General features: G+C 37.7%; 3 protein-coding genes across 7 annotated transcripts; all 3 read left to right on the top strand.

The window, feature by feature from the left end:
- Positions 1-1,095: 1,095 nt before the first annotated feature.
- On the top strand, positions 1,096-4,725 carry LOC106312696. Its single transcript, XM_013750310.1, has 14 exons — positions 1,096-1,325; positions 1,398-1,599; positions 1,691-1,765; positions 1,839-1,937; positions 2,049-2,089; positions 2,163-2,276; positions 2,469-2,583; positions 2,670-2,860; positions 2,940-3,059; positions 3,152-3,232; positions 3,339-3,574; positions 3,855-3,894; positions 3,985-4,092; positions 4,174-4,725. The coding sequence occupies exons 1-14, from the start codon at positions 1,284-1,286 to the stop codon at positions 4,621-4,623; spliced, it is 1,914 nt and encodes a 637-aa protein (XP_013605764.1). The 5' UTR covers positions 1,096-1,283; the 3' UTR covers positions 4,624-4,725.
- Positions 4,726-4,986: 261 nt separating this feature from the next.
- On the top strand, positions 4,987-8,700 carry LOC106308024 (LIM domain-containing protein PLIM2b-like). 4 transcript variants are annotated; one of them, XR_001263462.1, is made up of 10 exons: positions 4,987-5,251; positions 5,450-5,541; positions 5,625-5,725; positions 5,833-5,954; positions 6,054-6,132; positions 6,280-6,362; positions 6,442-6,496; positions 6,596-6,665; positions 7,063-7,249; positions 7,357-7,423. XR_001263462.1 is itself a non-coding variant. In XM_013745136.1 (9 exons), exons 5-9 carry the CDS (start codon positions 7,430-7,432, stop codon positions 8,585-8,587), a joined length of 618 nt encoding a protein of 205 aa, XP_013600590.1. In that variant the 5' UTR covers positions 6,202-6,218; positions 6,442-6,496; positions 6,578-6,665; positions 7,063-7,249; positions 7,357-7,429; the 3' UTR covers positions 8,588-8,700. The 4 variants fall into 4 exon arrangements, 2 of the variants coding, with proteins under 2 accessions (XP_013600590.1, XP_013600591.1); XR_001263461.1 differs by having other exon boundaries at positions 6,578-6,665; positions 7,357-7,418; XM_013745136.1 differs by lacking the exons at positions 4,987-5,251; positions 5,450-5,541; positions 5,625-5,725; ... (1 more) ...; positions 6,054-6,132; positions 6,280-6,362 and adding exons at positions 6,202-6,218; positions 7,740-7,839; positions 7,940-7,962; positions 8,084-8,173; positions 8,318-8,700 and having other exon boundaries at positions 6,578-6,665; positions 7,357-7,564.
- Positions 8,701-9,127: 427 nt separating this feature from the next.
- LOC106311913 (K(+) efflux antiporter 1, chloroplastic-like) lies at positions 9,128-15,256 on the top strand. 2 transcript variants are annotated; one of them, XM_013749241.1, is made up of 21 exons: positions 9,128-9,311; positions 9,396-10,932; positions 11,039-11,210; positions 11,292-11,382; positions 11,547-11,683; positions 11,774-11,833; positions 11,926-12,045; positions 12,125-12,193; positions 12,257-12,322; positions 12,453-12,542; positions 12,755-12,859; positions 12,952-13,080; positions 13,242-13,451; positions 13,525-13,674; positions 13,840-13,893; positions 14,020-14,078; positions 14,201-14,267; positions 14,353-14,529; positions 14,621-14,677; positions 14,761-14,835; positions 14,947-15,256. In XM_013749241.1, exons 2-21 carry the CDS (start codon positions 9,452-9,454, stop codon positions 15,076-15,078), a joined length of 3,501 nt encoding a protein of 1,166 aa, XP_013604695.1. In that variant the 5' UTR covers positions 9,128-9,311; positions 9,396-9,451; the 3' UTR covers positions 15,079-15,256. The 2 variants fall into 2 exon arrangements, with proteins under 2 accessions (XP_013604695.1, XP_013604696.1); XM_013749242.1 differs by having other exon boundaries at positions 9,419-10,932.
- The last annotated feature ends 836 nt before the right edge of the window (positions 15,257-16,092 follow it).

Raw genomic sequence — 16,092 nt, forward strand, 5'->3', positions numbered from 1 at the left:
ACTAGATTTTGACCCGCGCTTAGAAAGCGCGGGTTTGTTTGTTTTTCATTTATTAATCGAAAACTGATTTACAAATTACCATTATTTTTCATTTCGAACCATAACAATTGAGTTTTTAGGTTTTTATCATTTGTTTTTTTTCTCTTCAAAATATGGTATTTGTTCGAAATATGGTAGCTGTTCTATAATAATGTTTGAGTTTTAAAATTTGTTTTCATATCTGACCTAGATTCATGTTTGAACCTATAGACCCGATACATTGTATATAATCCTGTTCGGATTTAATGAAAAATTTGTTAATTAAAAATCCGATATAACCCGGTAAAAACCTAAAAACTCACTATTAACCCGCGATCTGATACTATTGATCCGATAACAAAATATCTTATAGTACTTTTTTAAAAAATTGATTAAATTACTCATATATTTATTAATATTACATAAATTAGTGATTCCTTAGAATTTGATAAAATTTTATCATGTTATCTAAATAAAAAATGATAATATAAAATAACTTATTGATATGACAATATTAGTTTATTTTCGTTATTAATAACCTATTATAAGTTTGTGTTTGTATTTTAGATTTAAAAATTTATTTTAAGATAGTTTTTAAAATATTCTTGAACACTCGTAATTGCCATATTAATATTATGTATAAAATGACATTATACACTGAAAAATGATATTCAAATATGTATATGATATATGGTGTAGGATATACGATTTTGGTTTGTATTGAAAATATGTATAATATTCAAATGATCTATTTTGAATATTGATACGTATATTTAAGAAAATAATATTTTCATGTTTCTTAATTCATTTATTGTTCATAATATATTTATACTTATATTAAATTTAAAATTAATATATATTTTAAATATATATATAGGCCTATTATTTATAGATCCATTTAGGTGTATCTGTAGGCCCAAAACCAAAAGACTTAAATTCCATTAATGAATTTTATTAATTCTTTGTAAAAATAAGGGTATTTTTGAGAAAACTGCAATTTTCATTAAGGATATAATTTGAGAATGATCCTCTTTTAATGGTATTGATCATCTTTTTAAATATTTACAACTTTAATCAAATGGGGATAAGCATGAACACTCAACTCAAAAATTAAAAAAAAGAAAGAAAGAATAAACTCTGACAGTCGGCGGCCACTCGAATCCGTCACGTCTCTCCAAAATTCAAACATTCCTCAGCTTAGCCAATCGGCGATCATCTAACTATTTGGCAGATTACATCATCATCTCCTGCGCACTGGTGCTTCCATGGCGAACAACGAGATTCACTGCGACTGTGTGATTAAGTTGGTAAGGGAAAACTCAATTTCTTTTTTTGTTTGTTGGGGCGATGATGAGATTTGATTGGATTTCAATTTCCAGAGAGAGAACCCAAAGCGGCGAAAGGATACGGTTTACGTGGGATGTGGAGCTGGATTCGGCGGGGACAGGCCACTGGCGGCTCTCAAACTACTCCAGAGAGTGGAAGAGTTAAACTATCTTGTCCTTGAGTGCTTAGCCGAACGAACCCTGGCTGATCGCTGGCTCTCTATGTCTTCTCGCGGCGACGGTTACGACCCTCGTGGTATATATGTTTCGAGATTTGATTATATATATAATAGTGTCATCAGAGTGAGTGGCTCATGTTTTTTTCTGCTCTTTCTTTCTATTTACAGTTTCAGAGTGGATGAGTTTGTTACTACCTTTAGCTGTGGAGAAAGGCACTTGTATTATTACTAACATGGGTGCTAGTATGATCTCATCCCTTCTTTCCTACCTATTCTTTTCTGTTTCATATAAATTATACTGCTTTCTCCCTTGTAGTTGATCCTCTCGGGGCTCAGAAGAAAGTTCTTGAGGTAGCCACTGATTTAGGCCTCACTATCTCTGTGGCTGTTGCTCATGAGCTGCATTCTGAAGCCGGTACTAATACAGTTTTTTTTTTTTTTTTTAATTTACTTTCACCCCTTAAGTTACACTCTCTCTGTGTGTGTCTAATCTAACCTTTGGCTCTGAATCCTTTTTTTTTTTAAGGCTCTGGATCATCTTTTGGGGGTCAATATTGCTCTGAGGGGGTAGCATCCTGTTTCCTTCACTTCTACTAGTGATATATGTGGGTTTCCTTAGTTGCTTTTCTCTTTGTTGAAGGGTGCTAGCACTTATATTGGAGCAGCTCCTATTGTTCAATGCCTTGACAAGTACCAACCTGACGTTATCATCACCTCAAGAGTTGCTGATGCCGCCTTATTCTTGGCTCCTATGGTGAGGATAGCTACCCAACCATTGATTTGCCAGTCCGGTTTTCTTGTTGTACCTGATAACTGCTGCGATTTCGTCCTAGTTTTGACTTTTTAATCATATCTCATTATTCATCTCATTTGGCTTGAATTAGACTCAAGAGGCTAGTGTTTTTTTTGGCTATATAATTTTATCATCTCCTTGTTGCATCGTTAGGTCTATGAACTAGGTTGGAATTGGAATGACTTGGAGCTTCTAGCTCAGGGAACTCTTGCTGGCCACCTTCTTGAGTGCGGTTGTCAGCTCACTGGTGGATACTTCATGCATCCAGGTGCGCTTCACACTTGCTGGCTCATGGTATTATTAGTAGCATTCTTCTTTTCATTACCGGTCATTTGATTCTTCAATGTTATTTAGGTGACCAGTATAGAGACATGGCTTTCCCTCTCCTCCAGGACTTGTCACTTCCGTATGCTGAGATTGGCTATGACGGAAAATTATGTGTATTAAAGGCTGAAGGTAGTGGTGGCATATTAAACACCAGCACTTGCGCTGAGCAACTTCTATACGAAATTGCTGATCCTAGCGCCTACATTACACCAGATGTGGTAAGTTAAGTGGTACAAAATGTAGAAGAAATAATTATAACGAGAGCGGAAAGAGTTGATTTGTAAACCTTCTTTGCAGGTAATTGATATTCAAGACGTTTCTTTCCGTCCCCTGTCAGACTGCAAAGTACAATGCATTGGAGCAAAACCATCTGCTAATACCTCTGTGCCTGAGAAACTCTTGCGGTTAATTCCAAAGGTTTTTTTTTATCCATAGAAAATATGGTAACAGTAGATTGATACTAAAGAGCAAGCTAGGTTTGGTTCTATAATATCAAACTTTCTGTGCAGGAGTGTGGTTGGAAAGGATGGGGAGAGATATCATATGGAGGACATGGATCTATTCAACGTGCTAAAGCTTCAGAGTTTCTGGTGTGTCTATGGTTAAAAATGTCTATGATGTAGTAGAGCATATTATTTGCCTCTATAAAAATTCTATTTCTTATCAAGTGTGCATGTACTTTACTTGTGTTTTCAGGTTCGATCTTGGATGGAAGAAACCGTTCCTGGTGTTGATAACTGTATTATTTCATATGTGATTGGGCTTGATAGCTTGAAGGCCGCAAGTAATGGCGCAGAATCATCTTGGAAGTCCTGTGGAGATATTAGATTACGCATGGATGGTCTTTTCAAACTGAAGGAACATGCGGTCCAGTTAACGAAAGAGTTTACTGCTTTATATACAAACGGACCAGCTGGTGGTGGTGGAATCAGGTACTTTATTCACGTTCATGTTTGCTATACATTACAGCCGTTTCACTATCCAGTTCTTGTTTGTAGCATTGCGATATCCGAGCCAGTTGATTTGATACATCTTATCTTATGACTGACTTGGGACTTGACAAACGTGGGTTTCTGTCTTTGTATCTGATAATCTAATATCTTGGCAATCTCAATGTGTTGAAACTAGTTGTTTGTTAAAAGAGAGCATATATGAGATTCTGGATTGTCGTTTTTTTTTGGTTTGACTTTGGCTGCTTGAGATAAAATGCAGTACTGGACACAAGATGGAGATTGTTCTTGAAAAGCGTTTGGTACGTGGTCTCCCTCATGGCATTATATCTAATATTAGCCTTGCATAAAACAATTTCTCGGCTTCTGATGTTATATGGTTGATTATCCAGGTCAGCCGTGGATCTGTAATGTGGAAAACTGGAGTTGAGCACACCAACACGTCAGAGTCAGAGGCCACTGAATATCATTTTCCAGTTTCTCGAGAGAAAATGGGAACGGTTAGTGAGACAGTAGTTGGTCAGGTCGGTTATATTATCAAAATGATCAATTAACAGCTTGGTATTGGTTTCCACTTGTAGACCTCTACCGATAATCAAAATATCCTGACAAGGAGAGGGGATCAATGGACGGATTTATCTGGAATTCATCGCTCTCCTGCTCCATTTGGCCAAAAGATCCCACTCTACTCTGTTGCTCATAGCAGGGCAGGTGATAAAGGAAACGACATAAACTTCTCACTAATCCCGCACTATCCACCAGATACAGAGCGTCTGAAACTCATCATTACTCCTCAATGGGTTAAAAACGTGATGTCAGTTCTGTTATCAACCTCTTCGTTTAAGAAGATGGATGCAAAAGTACCAGTCGATGGAAATGTGTCAGTAGAGATATATGATGTGAAAGGCATTCATGCTTTGAATGTTGTGGTACGGAACGTGTTAGATGGGGGAGTCAACTGTTCCAGGAGAATTGATAGACATGGAAAGACAATCTCAGATCTCATCTTGTGTCAACAAGTTGTGTTATGACACTACTAATTTTTAACTTTATTCAATTCAATAATTGTGTGGTAATCATGTTTGTGCAAATGAGACTTTGTACTACTGCACTATATATAATTTATATTCAAGAAATCGTCTTTAGTGGTGCTTCACTTTCTGTTTATCCCTTTAAATTATATACTATATAGAAAAAGTGGTTCCATTTACAACCCGATATCTTGATATATACGCCTAGGAAGCATAGTTTATTGACCAAGAGAATAATAAGACCATGATCAACGGTGACTCTTAAAGGGGTTCTTATGCTAATTTGTAATTAAAAAAAAAGGAAAACAAAAATTAATTTAAGACCCGTGTCTTAATTAAGAGGAGGAAGAGCCGAGTCTTGGAGACACGTGTTAGAAGAATAGAGAGTTTGGTGTATCTCCCCTTTCTCTCTTGCGAAGGATCAATCGACGATTCATCGATTAATCTCTTCCTCAGTTGTTCTGTCGACGATTCATCACCAAACCTCGGCGGTAATGGCGACGAACAAAGGGGAAGTTTTGATGCTGGAGGCGGCGCCTGAGGCTACGAAGCCTTGGGCAAGCGCGGCGAATGCAGAGGCCTTGGGCTACGAAGCCTTGGGCAAGCGATTCATCACCAAACCTCGACGGTAATTTTCTGATCGCTATTTAATGGCAGTCTCTGTCTTTTCTCCTTCATGAGCCTTTGATTAACTCTTTTGTTTTAGCACATATAGTTTTGTAAAAGCTCTTTAAATTTGAAGAAGTCTTCATCAATTTTTTTTTTTTTTGAGGATTTAGAAGATGTCTCAAACTACTGGTAAACTCGGAATGGTTACTCTGTACAGTGAAGTGGTGCCATCATCTCTTGTGGAGATTGCTCCTATCCTCCGTGTAGCCAATGAAGTAGAAGCTAGTAACCCTCGTGTTTCTTACTTATGTGAGTTGAAATAATGTAAAAGTCCCCTGATGATTTGATCATATCAAATGAATTGTAAACAAAATTCATTGGCTGTATTTTAGGTCGGTTTTATGCATTTGAGAAGGCATGTAAGCTTGATCCCACATCAAGTGGTCGTGGTGTTCCCCAGTTCAAGACTGCTCTTCTTCAGCGCTTAGAACATGTATCATCACTTCATTTACCTTATTGTTAGCTTGCTCATAAAACTATTGCGGCATGGGGAATTGAGGATTAAGTGTCAGTTTACCTTATTTTCTTAAACTTGTGCAGGAGAATGAAACAACTCTCGCAGGAAGCCAGCAGAGTGACGCACGCGATATGCAAAGCTTCTATCAACTTTACTACAAGAAATACATCCAGGCTTTGCAAAACGCTGCTGACAAAGATGACCGGTTTGTGTTTGATGGAACTGTTTGTTCGGATCGGTGTTTTATCTCTATCTTTTATATGTGTTTTCATTCATAAAACAAAGGTTTTTTTTGGCCTTGTAGTGCTCAACGTACAAAGGACTATCAAACTGCTGCTGTTCTCTTTGAAGTCTTGAAGGCTGTTAAGGAAGTGCCTGTTGAGGTAGTTTTGTGCCTCGTACTTCTATTCTTACGCAGGTCTTTAGCCATATGATTTCATGGAGGAAATCTTGATATCGCATGAATAAGGTTACCACATTCTTGTCTCACTTGTTTCTGTTTATCCTTTTTTCTTGCTGGTGGATTCTAGAAGGCCACACAAAAGTTGAAGAAAAAATCCAAAACGACGTGGATCCTGATAGTCAAATTCAGGCTATAAAGAGATTTCCTAAGGTTAACCAAATAATCATATCCATTTATGTTTAGTCGTTTTCTTAGTCAGAAAAATTAACACTTACACACTGTTCTACAGATACAAGCTATGGTTATCGCACTTCGTAACACTAGGGGTCTACCATGGCCAGCAGGTTATCACTCTTTTTCTCTTACATAATTACTGGCTTTGGACTTAAACACACCGAGATTGATCTCGAGTCTCGACACTCTAGTTGGTCTCTGTTTTCCAGAATGCAAAGACTAGCTCAGGGGCAGAACGAGGAGATTGAAAAAGTTAATCGCGAGAGGAAGTATCATAAGGTGATAATATTAATGAAGTATTTATACAAAAATATTTAATAATTTTTTCTTTATATACAAAAATGTTTAATAATTTATTTAATAAATAAATAAATTTTATTTTTATATACAAAAAATATTTAATAACTTTTTTTAAGAACCCTTAATTAAGAAACCCCCATTGAACTACTCAAAATAGGAGTTTCTTAACAAAGGTTCTTAAGCTATATTTATTACTAAAAAAGTCATTAAGAGCTCCATTAGGAGTTTCAGGGTTAAACATGCTCTAAAGGTGTGTATAATGTTAGGTTGTTAATATTCCTTTGGTAGCTTTTATGTTTAAAAAATATGACATGGGTTGCACCAACTCAGAGACAGTTGGCTTAAAGTAACATTCTCAATGGGTTGAAATTGTCAGAAACCACAAACCCTTCTTTTGCTCAACTCCAATCACTTTTGCCACCCAATTTTATCTCAATTCATTTTGCAAACACACAAAGAGAGAAAGAGAGAAGAAGAAAGTTTGTTCCGTTACAGCCTCACAATTGCAACAAAGTTTCGTATAAAAGAAGACATAAATTTCGCTGGTTCCTCCTTTGTCTGAGGTAACCAAAACAAAAATCATTGTCAATTTCTTTTGTTTTTGTTTTTGTTTTTGTGGGTTTCCTTCTTTAATTGCTTCCTCAGCGATCGCTTGATCTGATTCATTTAGGATCTTGGAGACGAGGAAACAACAAACACACACAAAAAAACCCAAAAAAAGAAAGAGAGAAAGCAAAAAAAAAATGTCTTTCACAGGAACAACCGACAAATGCAATGTTTGCGATAAGACAGTCTATGTGATGGACATGTTGTCCATTGAAGGAATGCCTTACCACAAGTCTTGCTTCAAATGCACCCATTGCAAAGGCACCCTTGTGGTATATATATATGATTCACTTACAAGATTCTTTGGTTCAATTCTTCTTTTTTTTGCTAGATTTTGTGTGTTAGATCTTCTATATATATATGACTATGCCATGGTCTATTAGTAATTCCACATGTAGAAACAATACTCATTGTATGAGAAACTGTTGATGATGATGTATATGGCAGATGAGCAACTATTCATCCATGGATGGAGTGTTGTACTGCAAGACTCATTTTGAGCAACTCTTCAAGGAATCTGGCAATTTCAGCAAAAATTTCCAACCAGGTTCCCTTCTTATTATTTTATATATTTTCTCTCATCTTTCTCCATTAATTTATAGAACCATCATTGATTGAACACATTCATGTTCATTTTCTTTTCTCAGGAAAAACTGAGAAGCCGGAGCAGGTACGTTCATTATAATTCTCTTTCTCTCCAGATCTCTCTCTTTTTTTTCCCATCTCTAATTATGATTGACCAATATAGGATATGTGTATTTAAATGTATTGATATCAAACATTAATTACAGAGTAAGACTCCAAGCAAGATATCTTCAATCTTCTGTGGAACACAAGACAAGTGTGCTGCTTGTGACAAAACTGTCTACCCTCTTGAAAAGGTTTGTTTGTGTTCTTTGCAATTGTTAACGTCTCTGGTCCAAGAAAGTGTGGATCAATCAATTGGTTTAATGAGACTTATGGATTAAGTCCATATATATATATGTTCGGTTAATTAACGTGTCCCTTCTCTATATAAAAAAAAGGTGCAAATGGAAGGAGAATGCTTCCACAAGACATGTTTCAAGTGCGCTCACGGTGGCTGCATGCTGACTCACTCCTCGTACGCTTCCCTAGATGGCGTTCTCTATTGCCGGCATCACTTTAACCAACTCTTCCTGGAGAAAGGCAACTACGCTCACGTCCTCCAATCCGCCAACCACCGTCGCACGGCGTCAGGTAACACTCTTCCTCCGGAGACCACTGAAGAAGTCGCCGTCGAAGCCAAGGAAGAGAACGGCGATTCACAGTCTTGAAAAACAAAAATATATTCCAGTGAGTTTGTGAGTGATTTGAATTTAATGTTGCGACAAAATATTTGATTTCATTTGTATTTGAGTTGTTTCCATATGATCGAGACATTATTTAATATTTTTGTTTTCGTTATTTATACATAAATTTACACACAAAGAAAGCAAAATTTGATATCCACGTACGGTGCGATTATGGCATATTAATTACTTGCTGATGTTCTAACATTTGGAAGTGTCATTTTTCGTAATCTTGATCTTTTTATTTTATTTTTGTTTTCAATGATATATGTAATAAAATCCCTATCTGAATTAAATCGTTGTCAATTTATGGAAAAATATCTGTTTACAACGTATATGCTTTGCATGGGGGAAAGAATATGTGGTCGGTTAAGGCGTAATATACCGAATGTAACCAAAGTGGTGTGGTTATCGAATGATGCGAATCATACAAAAATATTATTTGTTTACGTTTACGAAACGAGGAGGGGTATTTTGGTAAATGTCATTAGAAACGGAAAAAAATTAAAATAAAACCTGAGCATGTCTGTGGACTGTGGTGGTGGTGGTTGGCGAGAAACTCGCCTCAGAAGGACGGAGGAGAGAAATTAAACTTTGACCGGAGAAACTTTGGAGAGACGAGAAAATCTGTTGAAACGACGACGGACGAAGCCACTCACACTCGCTCGCTAAACTCTCTCTCTCTGTCTCCCACCATTTCGCTTGATTGGTTAGTCTCCTTCTCTCTTGATTCTGATTTTCGTAACAGCTATGAATGTGATTGTCTTTTCCTTTCTTTCGATTTGCTTCACAGTGGGGGTGGTGTTGTATATAAAGGTTTGAGGAAATACTAATTTAGATCGAGTCCTCATGGAATCTGCTTCTACTATTCAGCGGCCGAGCGTGTTTCATCCTGCCACTTCCTGCGTTTCTAATCGCCTGCTTAGTCCCAGAAGAGTAATCAGCACTCGATTCTGGGCTCCAACGACTTATCACAGATCGCACTTTGGTCATCGATTGAGGAGAAATGCAGCTCATTTGCATTCTTCAAAATCAATTTGCTCCCAAGCTAAACATATCCCCTTTGGGTTTAGGATAAGTTGTCAAAGTAATGATTCTCTTGGTAATGTGGAATTCGAAGAAACTAATGATCAATTCGAAGATAAAGATGTGACAGTGGAAAACGAAACTGATACTTTGGAGGAACTCAGGGAGTTACTTCACAAGGCTATCAAAGATTTGGAAGTTGCTAGGCTCAACAGTACTATGTTCGAGGAAAAGGCTCAGCTGATTTCTGAAACTGCCATCGCTCTCAAGGACGAAGCCGCTGGTGTCTGGCTTCAGGTCAACAAAACCCTTGATCTCATTCGTGACACCGTTGATGAGCAATCTGTTGCTAAAGAAGCTCTTCAAAACGCTACTATGGCCTTATCTCTCGCTGAAGCTAGGCTTCAAATTGTTGAGGAGTCACTTGAAGCTGGCGGAGAGAATGCTGTTGGAGAAGCGTCCCAGGAGTCTGTGAAAAGAGACAATCTTGAAGATCAAGAAGAAGAAGCACTTTTAGCTGCCAAAGATGACATAAAACAATGCCAACTGAATTTAGCGAATTGTGAGGCCCAGCTGTGTAGTTTGCAGAGCAAAAAAGACGAGCTGCAGAAGCAAGTGGACAAGTTGAATGACCTTGCTGAGACTATACAGATCAATGCCTTGAAAGCAGATGAGGATGTCGCTAATATCATGAAATTGGCTGAACAAGCTGTCGCTTTTGAGCTTGAGGCTACTCAACGCGTTAATGATGCACAGATTGCTTTGCAGATAGCTGACAAGTCTCTTTCTACCTCCCAGACCCCAGAAGAAACTCAGGGCCAACTCTCCGATGGAGAAACTCTTCTTGGAGATGAGGTGGTACTCCTAAGTAATACTGAAGATGCTAGCCTTCAGTTTGAAATTGAATCACCAATACATGAAGATATATCATCGGTACAGAACACAGCTGATCATTTGCCTGATAAAGTTGCTCTGAAGGCTCTAAAACTAACGCAGCCTTCTGATTCAAGCGATCTTGAGAATGGAAAGCCAGGTGTAGAGTCTTCTAAAGTGGTGGAATCTGATTCTGAAAAGTCAAAGATTATTGGTCAGACGAAAAAACAGGAAACACAGAAAGATCTGCCAAAAGAGGGCTCTTCTCTTACTGCTCCCAAGGCATCGTTTAATAAATCCTCCCGTTTCTTTTCTGCATCTTTCTTCTCTTCCAACCCGGATGGGACCACAACAGTTTTTGCAAGTCTGGTTGATTCTGTCAAACAGCAATGGCCCAAGCTAGTTTTTGGGGTTGCACTTCTCGGCGCAGGGTCAGTTTCAAAATCTGATTTCTTTTTTTTTTCATTATTTCGAAGGATCATTTTAGTACGTTAAACTTGGTCTTTTTGTTGATTATGAGCTTCTTAAATGTTCCAGACTGACATTATACTCCAATGGAGTAGGGGGGAACAATCAGCTGCTTCAACAGCAAGATGTTATCAGCACTAGTACAGAAGATGTCTCTTCCAATAAGAAGCCGTTGATACGGCAAGTGCAGAAACTTCCTAAGAGAATTAAGAAACTGCTTGCGATGATCCCTCACCAGGAGGTACGAATGATCGTTCTCGTTCTTTTACAAAGTCCCAAGCAAATTTTATAGAATGCAGGCTGAAACTTCTGCAATTATTAGGTCAATGAGGAAGAAGCTTCGCTTCTTGATTTTTTGTTCTTACTGCTGGCAAGCGTCATATTTGTGCCTCTATTTCAGAAAATTCCTGGAGGTTAGTAGAAGTCTTTTTTTTTTGTTATTTCTCCAATGCATCCCCTTCCCTCAGACTCCTACAATTTCTATGCTCTCATTAGTCAAATCCATTTTCAGTCTCGCAATCATCTTGCATAGAGATTTATGTGCTGTCTTGATGGCTTCATCTGCTTCAATGTATAGGCAGCCCTGTTCTTGGGTATTTGGCTGCTGGAATACTGATTGGTCCTTATGGTCTTTCGATAATCCGTAATGTGCACGCAACCAAGGCCATCGCCGAGTTTGGAGTTGTTTTCTTGCTTTTCAACATTGGCCTTGAGGTACTATTTGATATATACCTATGCTGTGCTTTTGCTTTTGATATGTGTTTGGTAGAAGATCCAATAGTTTGTTTTCTTTTGATTTGAAAGCTATCTGTTGAAAGACTGAGTTCCATGAAGAAGTATGTTTTTGGATTAGGCTCGGCTCAGGTGATTTAATTAAATCCCCATATCTCATTCTACATAATATATCCAAGTTCTGTGTCCAAAGTTCCTAATCTACATTTCTTTTTGCAATCTAGGTTCTGGTGACAGCGGCAGTAGTTGGATTGATTGCCCATTACGTTGCTGGTCAGGCTGGTCCAGCGGCAATAGTTATAGGAAATGGCCTGGCACTGTCCTCCACCGCTGTTGTCCTTCAGGTGACATCTTTGGTTGCATACAGATAGCTATCTTACTGAAAGCAATTTTGTTGAACAAAAACAATGTACTTGGTATCAGGTTCTACAAGAGCGGAGTGAGAGTACATCTAGACATGGACGGGCTACATTTTCCGTCTTGCTTTTTCAGGTCGGTTAGAGTTTTTTCTGACAGCTATGCTGGGAGTTTCTCATCATTTTGTTATTTTTTCAGGATTTAGCTGTAGTTGTTTTACTGATTCTCATCCCACTTATTTCACCTAATTCATCGAAAGGAGGGGTAAGCTCATCTCTAGTGTTCCTTGTTATAATTGAGTACGGTCAGATGTGCCAGATATCGGTATACACTCAATGATGTCTAGGAAGTATAAATGGTAGGAAAAGGCTAAGTTTCTAATTGTTCTTCTCAGATTGGGTTTCAAGCCATTGCTGAAGCTCTTGGACTTGCTGCAGTCAAAGCAGCAGTTGCTATTACTGCCATAATTGCTGGTGGCCGTCTTGTAAGTCTCAGATCCTTTAACTTTTGAGGTGTCAGATATCGAATTTTGTTAATTACTGAAGTTGCAAGGTGAAATGTTTTAGATTTTCTACATAATATGTTTTCATTGACTTCTCTTGAAAGTTTGCTGTGGCATCACTGTTCATGACGGTATTCATTCATATGTTCATGTGGAGATATTATCTAACGCATTGACACTCTTGTGGCCCACAGCTTCTTCGACCAATCTACAAGCAGATTGCAGAAAATCGAAACGCTGAGATATTCTCTGCCAACACACTTCTTGTTATCCTTGGGACTAGTTTACTGACAGCTAGGGTATGACCTTCATCTTGTTGGTACTTGGCTTTTACACTTGTTCCGCCAAGTTATTCTCTCTCTTCTGCTAAATGTTCCTTTCTGTAAATCAGGCGGGACTCTCCATGGCATTAGGAGCGTTTTTGGCTGGTCTACTCCTTGCGGAAACAGAGTTTTCCCTGCAAGTAGAATCAGATATTGCTCCTTATCGTGGTCTTCTGCTGGGTCTTTTCTTCATGACGGTAATTTATGAGTTTTGAAAATCATCCATTTATTATTTCTGAAAAAACAGGAAATTGTTGATAAAGAAAGAAAACATTACTTCTGATGTTTCTTTCAACTGTAAACATATGTGAGCACAGTCATAAGACTAAAAAGGAGTTGGCATGTCTATTGATTTTAGGTTGGCATGTCTATTGATCCGAAACTTCTTCTCTCTAACTTCCCTGTCGTAATTGGGACTTTGGGACTCTTGATATTGGGCAAGACTATATTAGTCGTTGTAATGGGAAAGTTGTTCGGAATTTCAGTCATATCTGCAATTAGAGCGGGTCTTCTTCTGGCCCCTGGTGGAGAGTTTGCATTTGTTGCTTTTGGAGAAGCTGTCAATCAGGTTTGTTCTCAACATCATGTATATATTTATTTCAACTGTTCTTCCCTAGAGGCCTAACCGGTGGTTCTTCCAGGGTATAATGTCTCCTCAGTTATCTTCGTTGCTGTTTCTTGTGGTGGGAATCTCAATGGCTATCACACCTTGGTTAGCTGCTGGTGGCCAGTTAATTGCATCCCGGTTTGAGTTGCATGATGTTAGAAGTTTATTGCCGGTTGAAAGTGAGGTAGGAATCTTGATGATACTTGTAGAGAATTTTAGCTCTATTTCAATCATGGTACCACTTGACTTTAGTGTCATTCTGAAGCTCACAAATTCTTTGGTTCAGGAAATCATTACGAGTCTGCCTGATGTTTAATCCCACTTTTTTTTGGCTGATTTTATTTTGCAGACGGATGATTTGCAGGATCACATAATTATTTGCGGATTTGGACGAGTTGGGCAGGTTTATACATTATCTGAACTTCTACAGCTTATGCTCTTTTGACGAGAACATTTGTGTAGATAGTCTGTGTCACAGTGTATGTGGGAGTTTCCAACTTCTTGTCCATTGTATATTTGTTACTTGCAGATAATTGCTCAACTTCTCTCAGAAAGACTTATACCATTCGTTGCCCTCGATGTCAGCAGGTAACATAACATCACCTATTTATATTCACGCACATTGAGATCACGTTTTAACCTCTCTGATATAAAATTGCATATCTAAACATTCTTTGCTTACCTGAGTACCTCATATATATTATTTGCAGTGATAGAGTGACTATCGCCCGTTCCTTGGACCTTCCTGTTTATTTTGGAGACGCTGGTAGTAAAGAGGTACATAGAGAACCAAAAAAAGACTTGCACGAGACATTTTCAGATTATACCAGCATTTGAACATTACTCTTACTTGTGCGAACAGGTTCTCCACAAAATTGGAGCTGAGAGAGCATGTGCTGCTGTGGTTGCTTTAGACGCACCAGGAGCAAATTACAGATGTGTGTGGGCTCTGAGCAAGTACTACCCCAATGTGAAGACATTTGTCCGTGCACACGACGTTGTACATGGTCTTAATCTTGAAAAAGCTGGTGCCACCGCTGTAATGTTCACAAAAACTTCTTCACTTTCCCATTCATATGTTTTCTTGATCGTACACTAAAAAATGTTAAATCACAAAAAAAACTTTGTAGGTTGTACCGGAGACGCTGGAGCCAAGTCTACAGTTGGCAGCTGCTGTTCTTGCTCAGGTAGTAAACATAAATGATCTCTTGTCTGTGAAAATATTAACTAGTAATAATCACAGTAATGATCATTGTTAAAACCTTGTCAGGTCAAATTACCAACCTCAGAAATCGCAAACACGATCAACGAGTTCAGAACTCGTCACCTGTCTGAACTAACGGAGGTGCGTCTTCAATCAAATTCAACGTTTTTTAAAATTGTATTTTGTGATAATCAGAGTGGTTTGGTCTTTGATTAATTTGTATTGGGATATGGTGTATAACGATAATGGCAGCTATGTGAAGCAAGCGGAAGCTCTCTGGGCTATGGGTTTTCAAGGACGACAACTACTAAGCCTAAAACTCAAACGTCTGATGCAACTGAGGAGAACCAGATCATCGAAGGAAGTGGTTCACTCGCCATCTGATGGGACTTTCTTTTTATAACCAAAGAACAACTTTAACATTCTTGTGTTGTGGTGGGTCCTTTTAGAGGGAGATTTATTAAATTACTTGTTCTCCTTTGATCAATATATTAGGAGGGCGATTGTACTGTTTTGTTGACAGTCAGTAATAAATACAAAACCTTAAAGAACATTTTATTTAGTGTGTGGGTATTAACTCCTCTTCTTTGCCCATTTTCTAGTGTTGATTGGTACTGAAACGTTTATCATTTTACCAGTGGTTTGTCCGCGTTTCACACGGGTTGTTCAGTTTAAAATTTATGATTTTGTCGGTTTAAAATTTATGATTTTGTTGGATAATTTTCATTGTCAATAGATATAGAGCTTTTAATATGGTTGTATTTTATGTGTTTGGCATGCTAGTGTAAAGTTTTATGTAATGTGTGTAATGTATAAATATAGTGGACGTAACATAGTAAATGTTTTGGCTTACGGTTGTCTTTAAGGTCATAGAGAGAAAGAAAATTGATGAAAGAAGGGGGAATGTTACTAAGAAATTGTGGAAAATACTAAGCAAAAACTCTGATATTTCCCAATAGTGAAACAATGTTTTGGCTATAATATTTGCCAATTTTAATATTCTGTATGTATAGTATAAGGATGTTGAGAACTTGTAGTCTAATGTTGTTTGTAAACAATAGGGCTCATGGGAGGTTTGTTTTGGTGAATTGTTTTTTGCACGTGTTTGTGTGTTGTTTCTTCATATTCTTTCTATAAAAATTTACGATGATGTTTGAAATTTTGTTAGAATTGCAAATTAAATCTTTGAGTAATATACTTTAGTATTTGAAAGAAAGAGAGGAGCTAGTGTTTTAAATGCAAGTACGGGGAGAGGTGCTAGTGTGGCAATGGCTAACATGGCCATGATAAGGATAATGTCAAAATTATATATATTTATTAGGTTTATAAGGTCAACGATGACACTTTTATTCCATTATCGATTGCCACTTTTGAACTTAGGTTGTTTTGTAAAGAGAT

The sequence above is a fragment of the Brassica oleracea genome, chromosome C8 (genome assembly GCF_000695525.1).
Source record: "Brassica oleracea var. oleracea cultivar TO1000 chromosome C8, BOL, whole genome shotgun sequence".
NCBI lineage: Eukaryota > Viridiplantae > Streptophyta > Magnoliopsida > Brassicales > Brassicaceae > Brassica > Brassica oleracea.

What these genes read in the sequence shown, in the direction of transcription:
- LOC106308024 (XM_013745136.1), top strand. Translation starts at nt 7,430, where the DNA reads ATGTCTTTCACAGGAACAACCGACAAATGCAATGTTTGCGATAAGACA. An exon ending in CAGCAAAAATTTCCAACCAG is followed by an intron (nt 7,840 to 7,939) that starts GTTCCCTTCTTA and finishes TTCTTTTCTCAG; the next exon opens with GAAAAACTGAGAAGCCGGAG. An exon ending in AAACTGAGAAGCCGGAGCAG is followed by an intron (nt 7,963 to 8,083) that starts GTACGTTCATTA and finishes CATTAATTACAG; the next exon opens with AGTAAGACTCCAAGCAAGAT.
- LOC106311913 (XM_013749241.1), top strand. Translation starts at nt 9,452, where the DNA reads ATGGAATCTGCTTCTACTATTCAGCGGCCGAGCGTGTTTCATCCTGCC. An exon ending in GATTTGGACGAGTTGGGCAG is followed by an intron (nt 13,894 to 14,019) that starts GTTTATACATTA and finishes TGTTACTTGCAG; the next exon opens with ATAATTGCTCAACTTCTCTC. An exon ending in GTTGCCCTCGATGTCAGCAG is followed by an intron (nt 14,079 to 14,200) that starts GTAACATAACAT and finishes TATTATTTGCAG; the next exon opens with TGATAGAGTGACTATCGCCC.
- LOC106312696 (XM_013750310.1), top strand. Translation starts at nt 1,284, where the DNA reads ATGGCGAACAACGAGATTCACTGCGACTGTGTGATTAAGTTG. An exon ending in CGACGGTTACGACCCTCGTG is followed by an intron (nt 1,600 to 1,690) that starts GTATATATGTTT and finishes TTCTATTTACAG; the next exon opens with TTTCAGAGTGGATGAGTTTG. An exon ending in CCTTATTCTTGGCTCCTATG is followed by an intron (nt 2,277 to 2,468) that starts GTGAGGATAGCT and finishes TTGCATCGTTAG; the next exon opens with GTCTATGAACTAGGTTGGAA.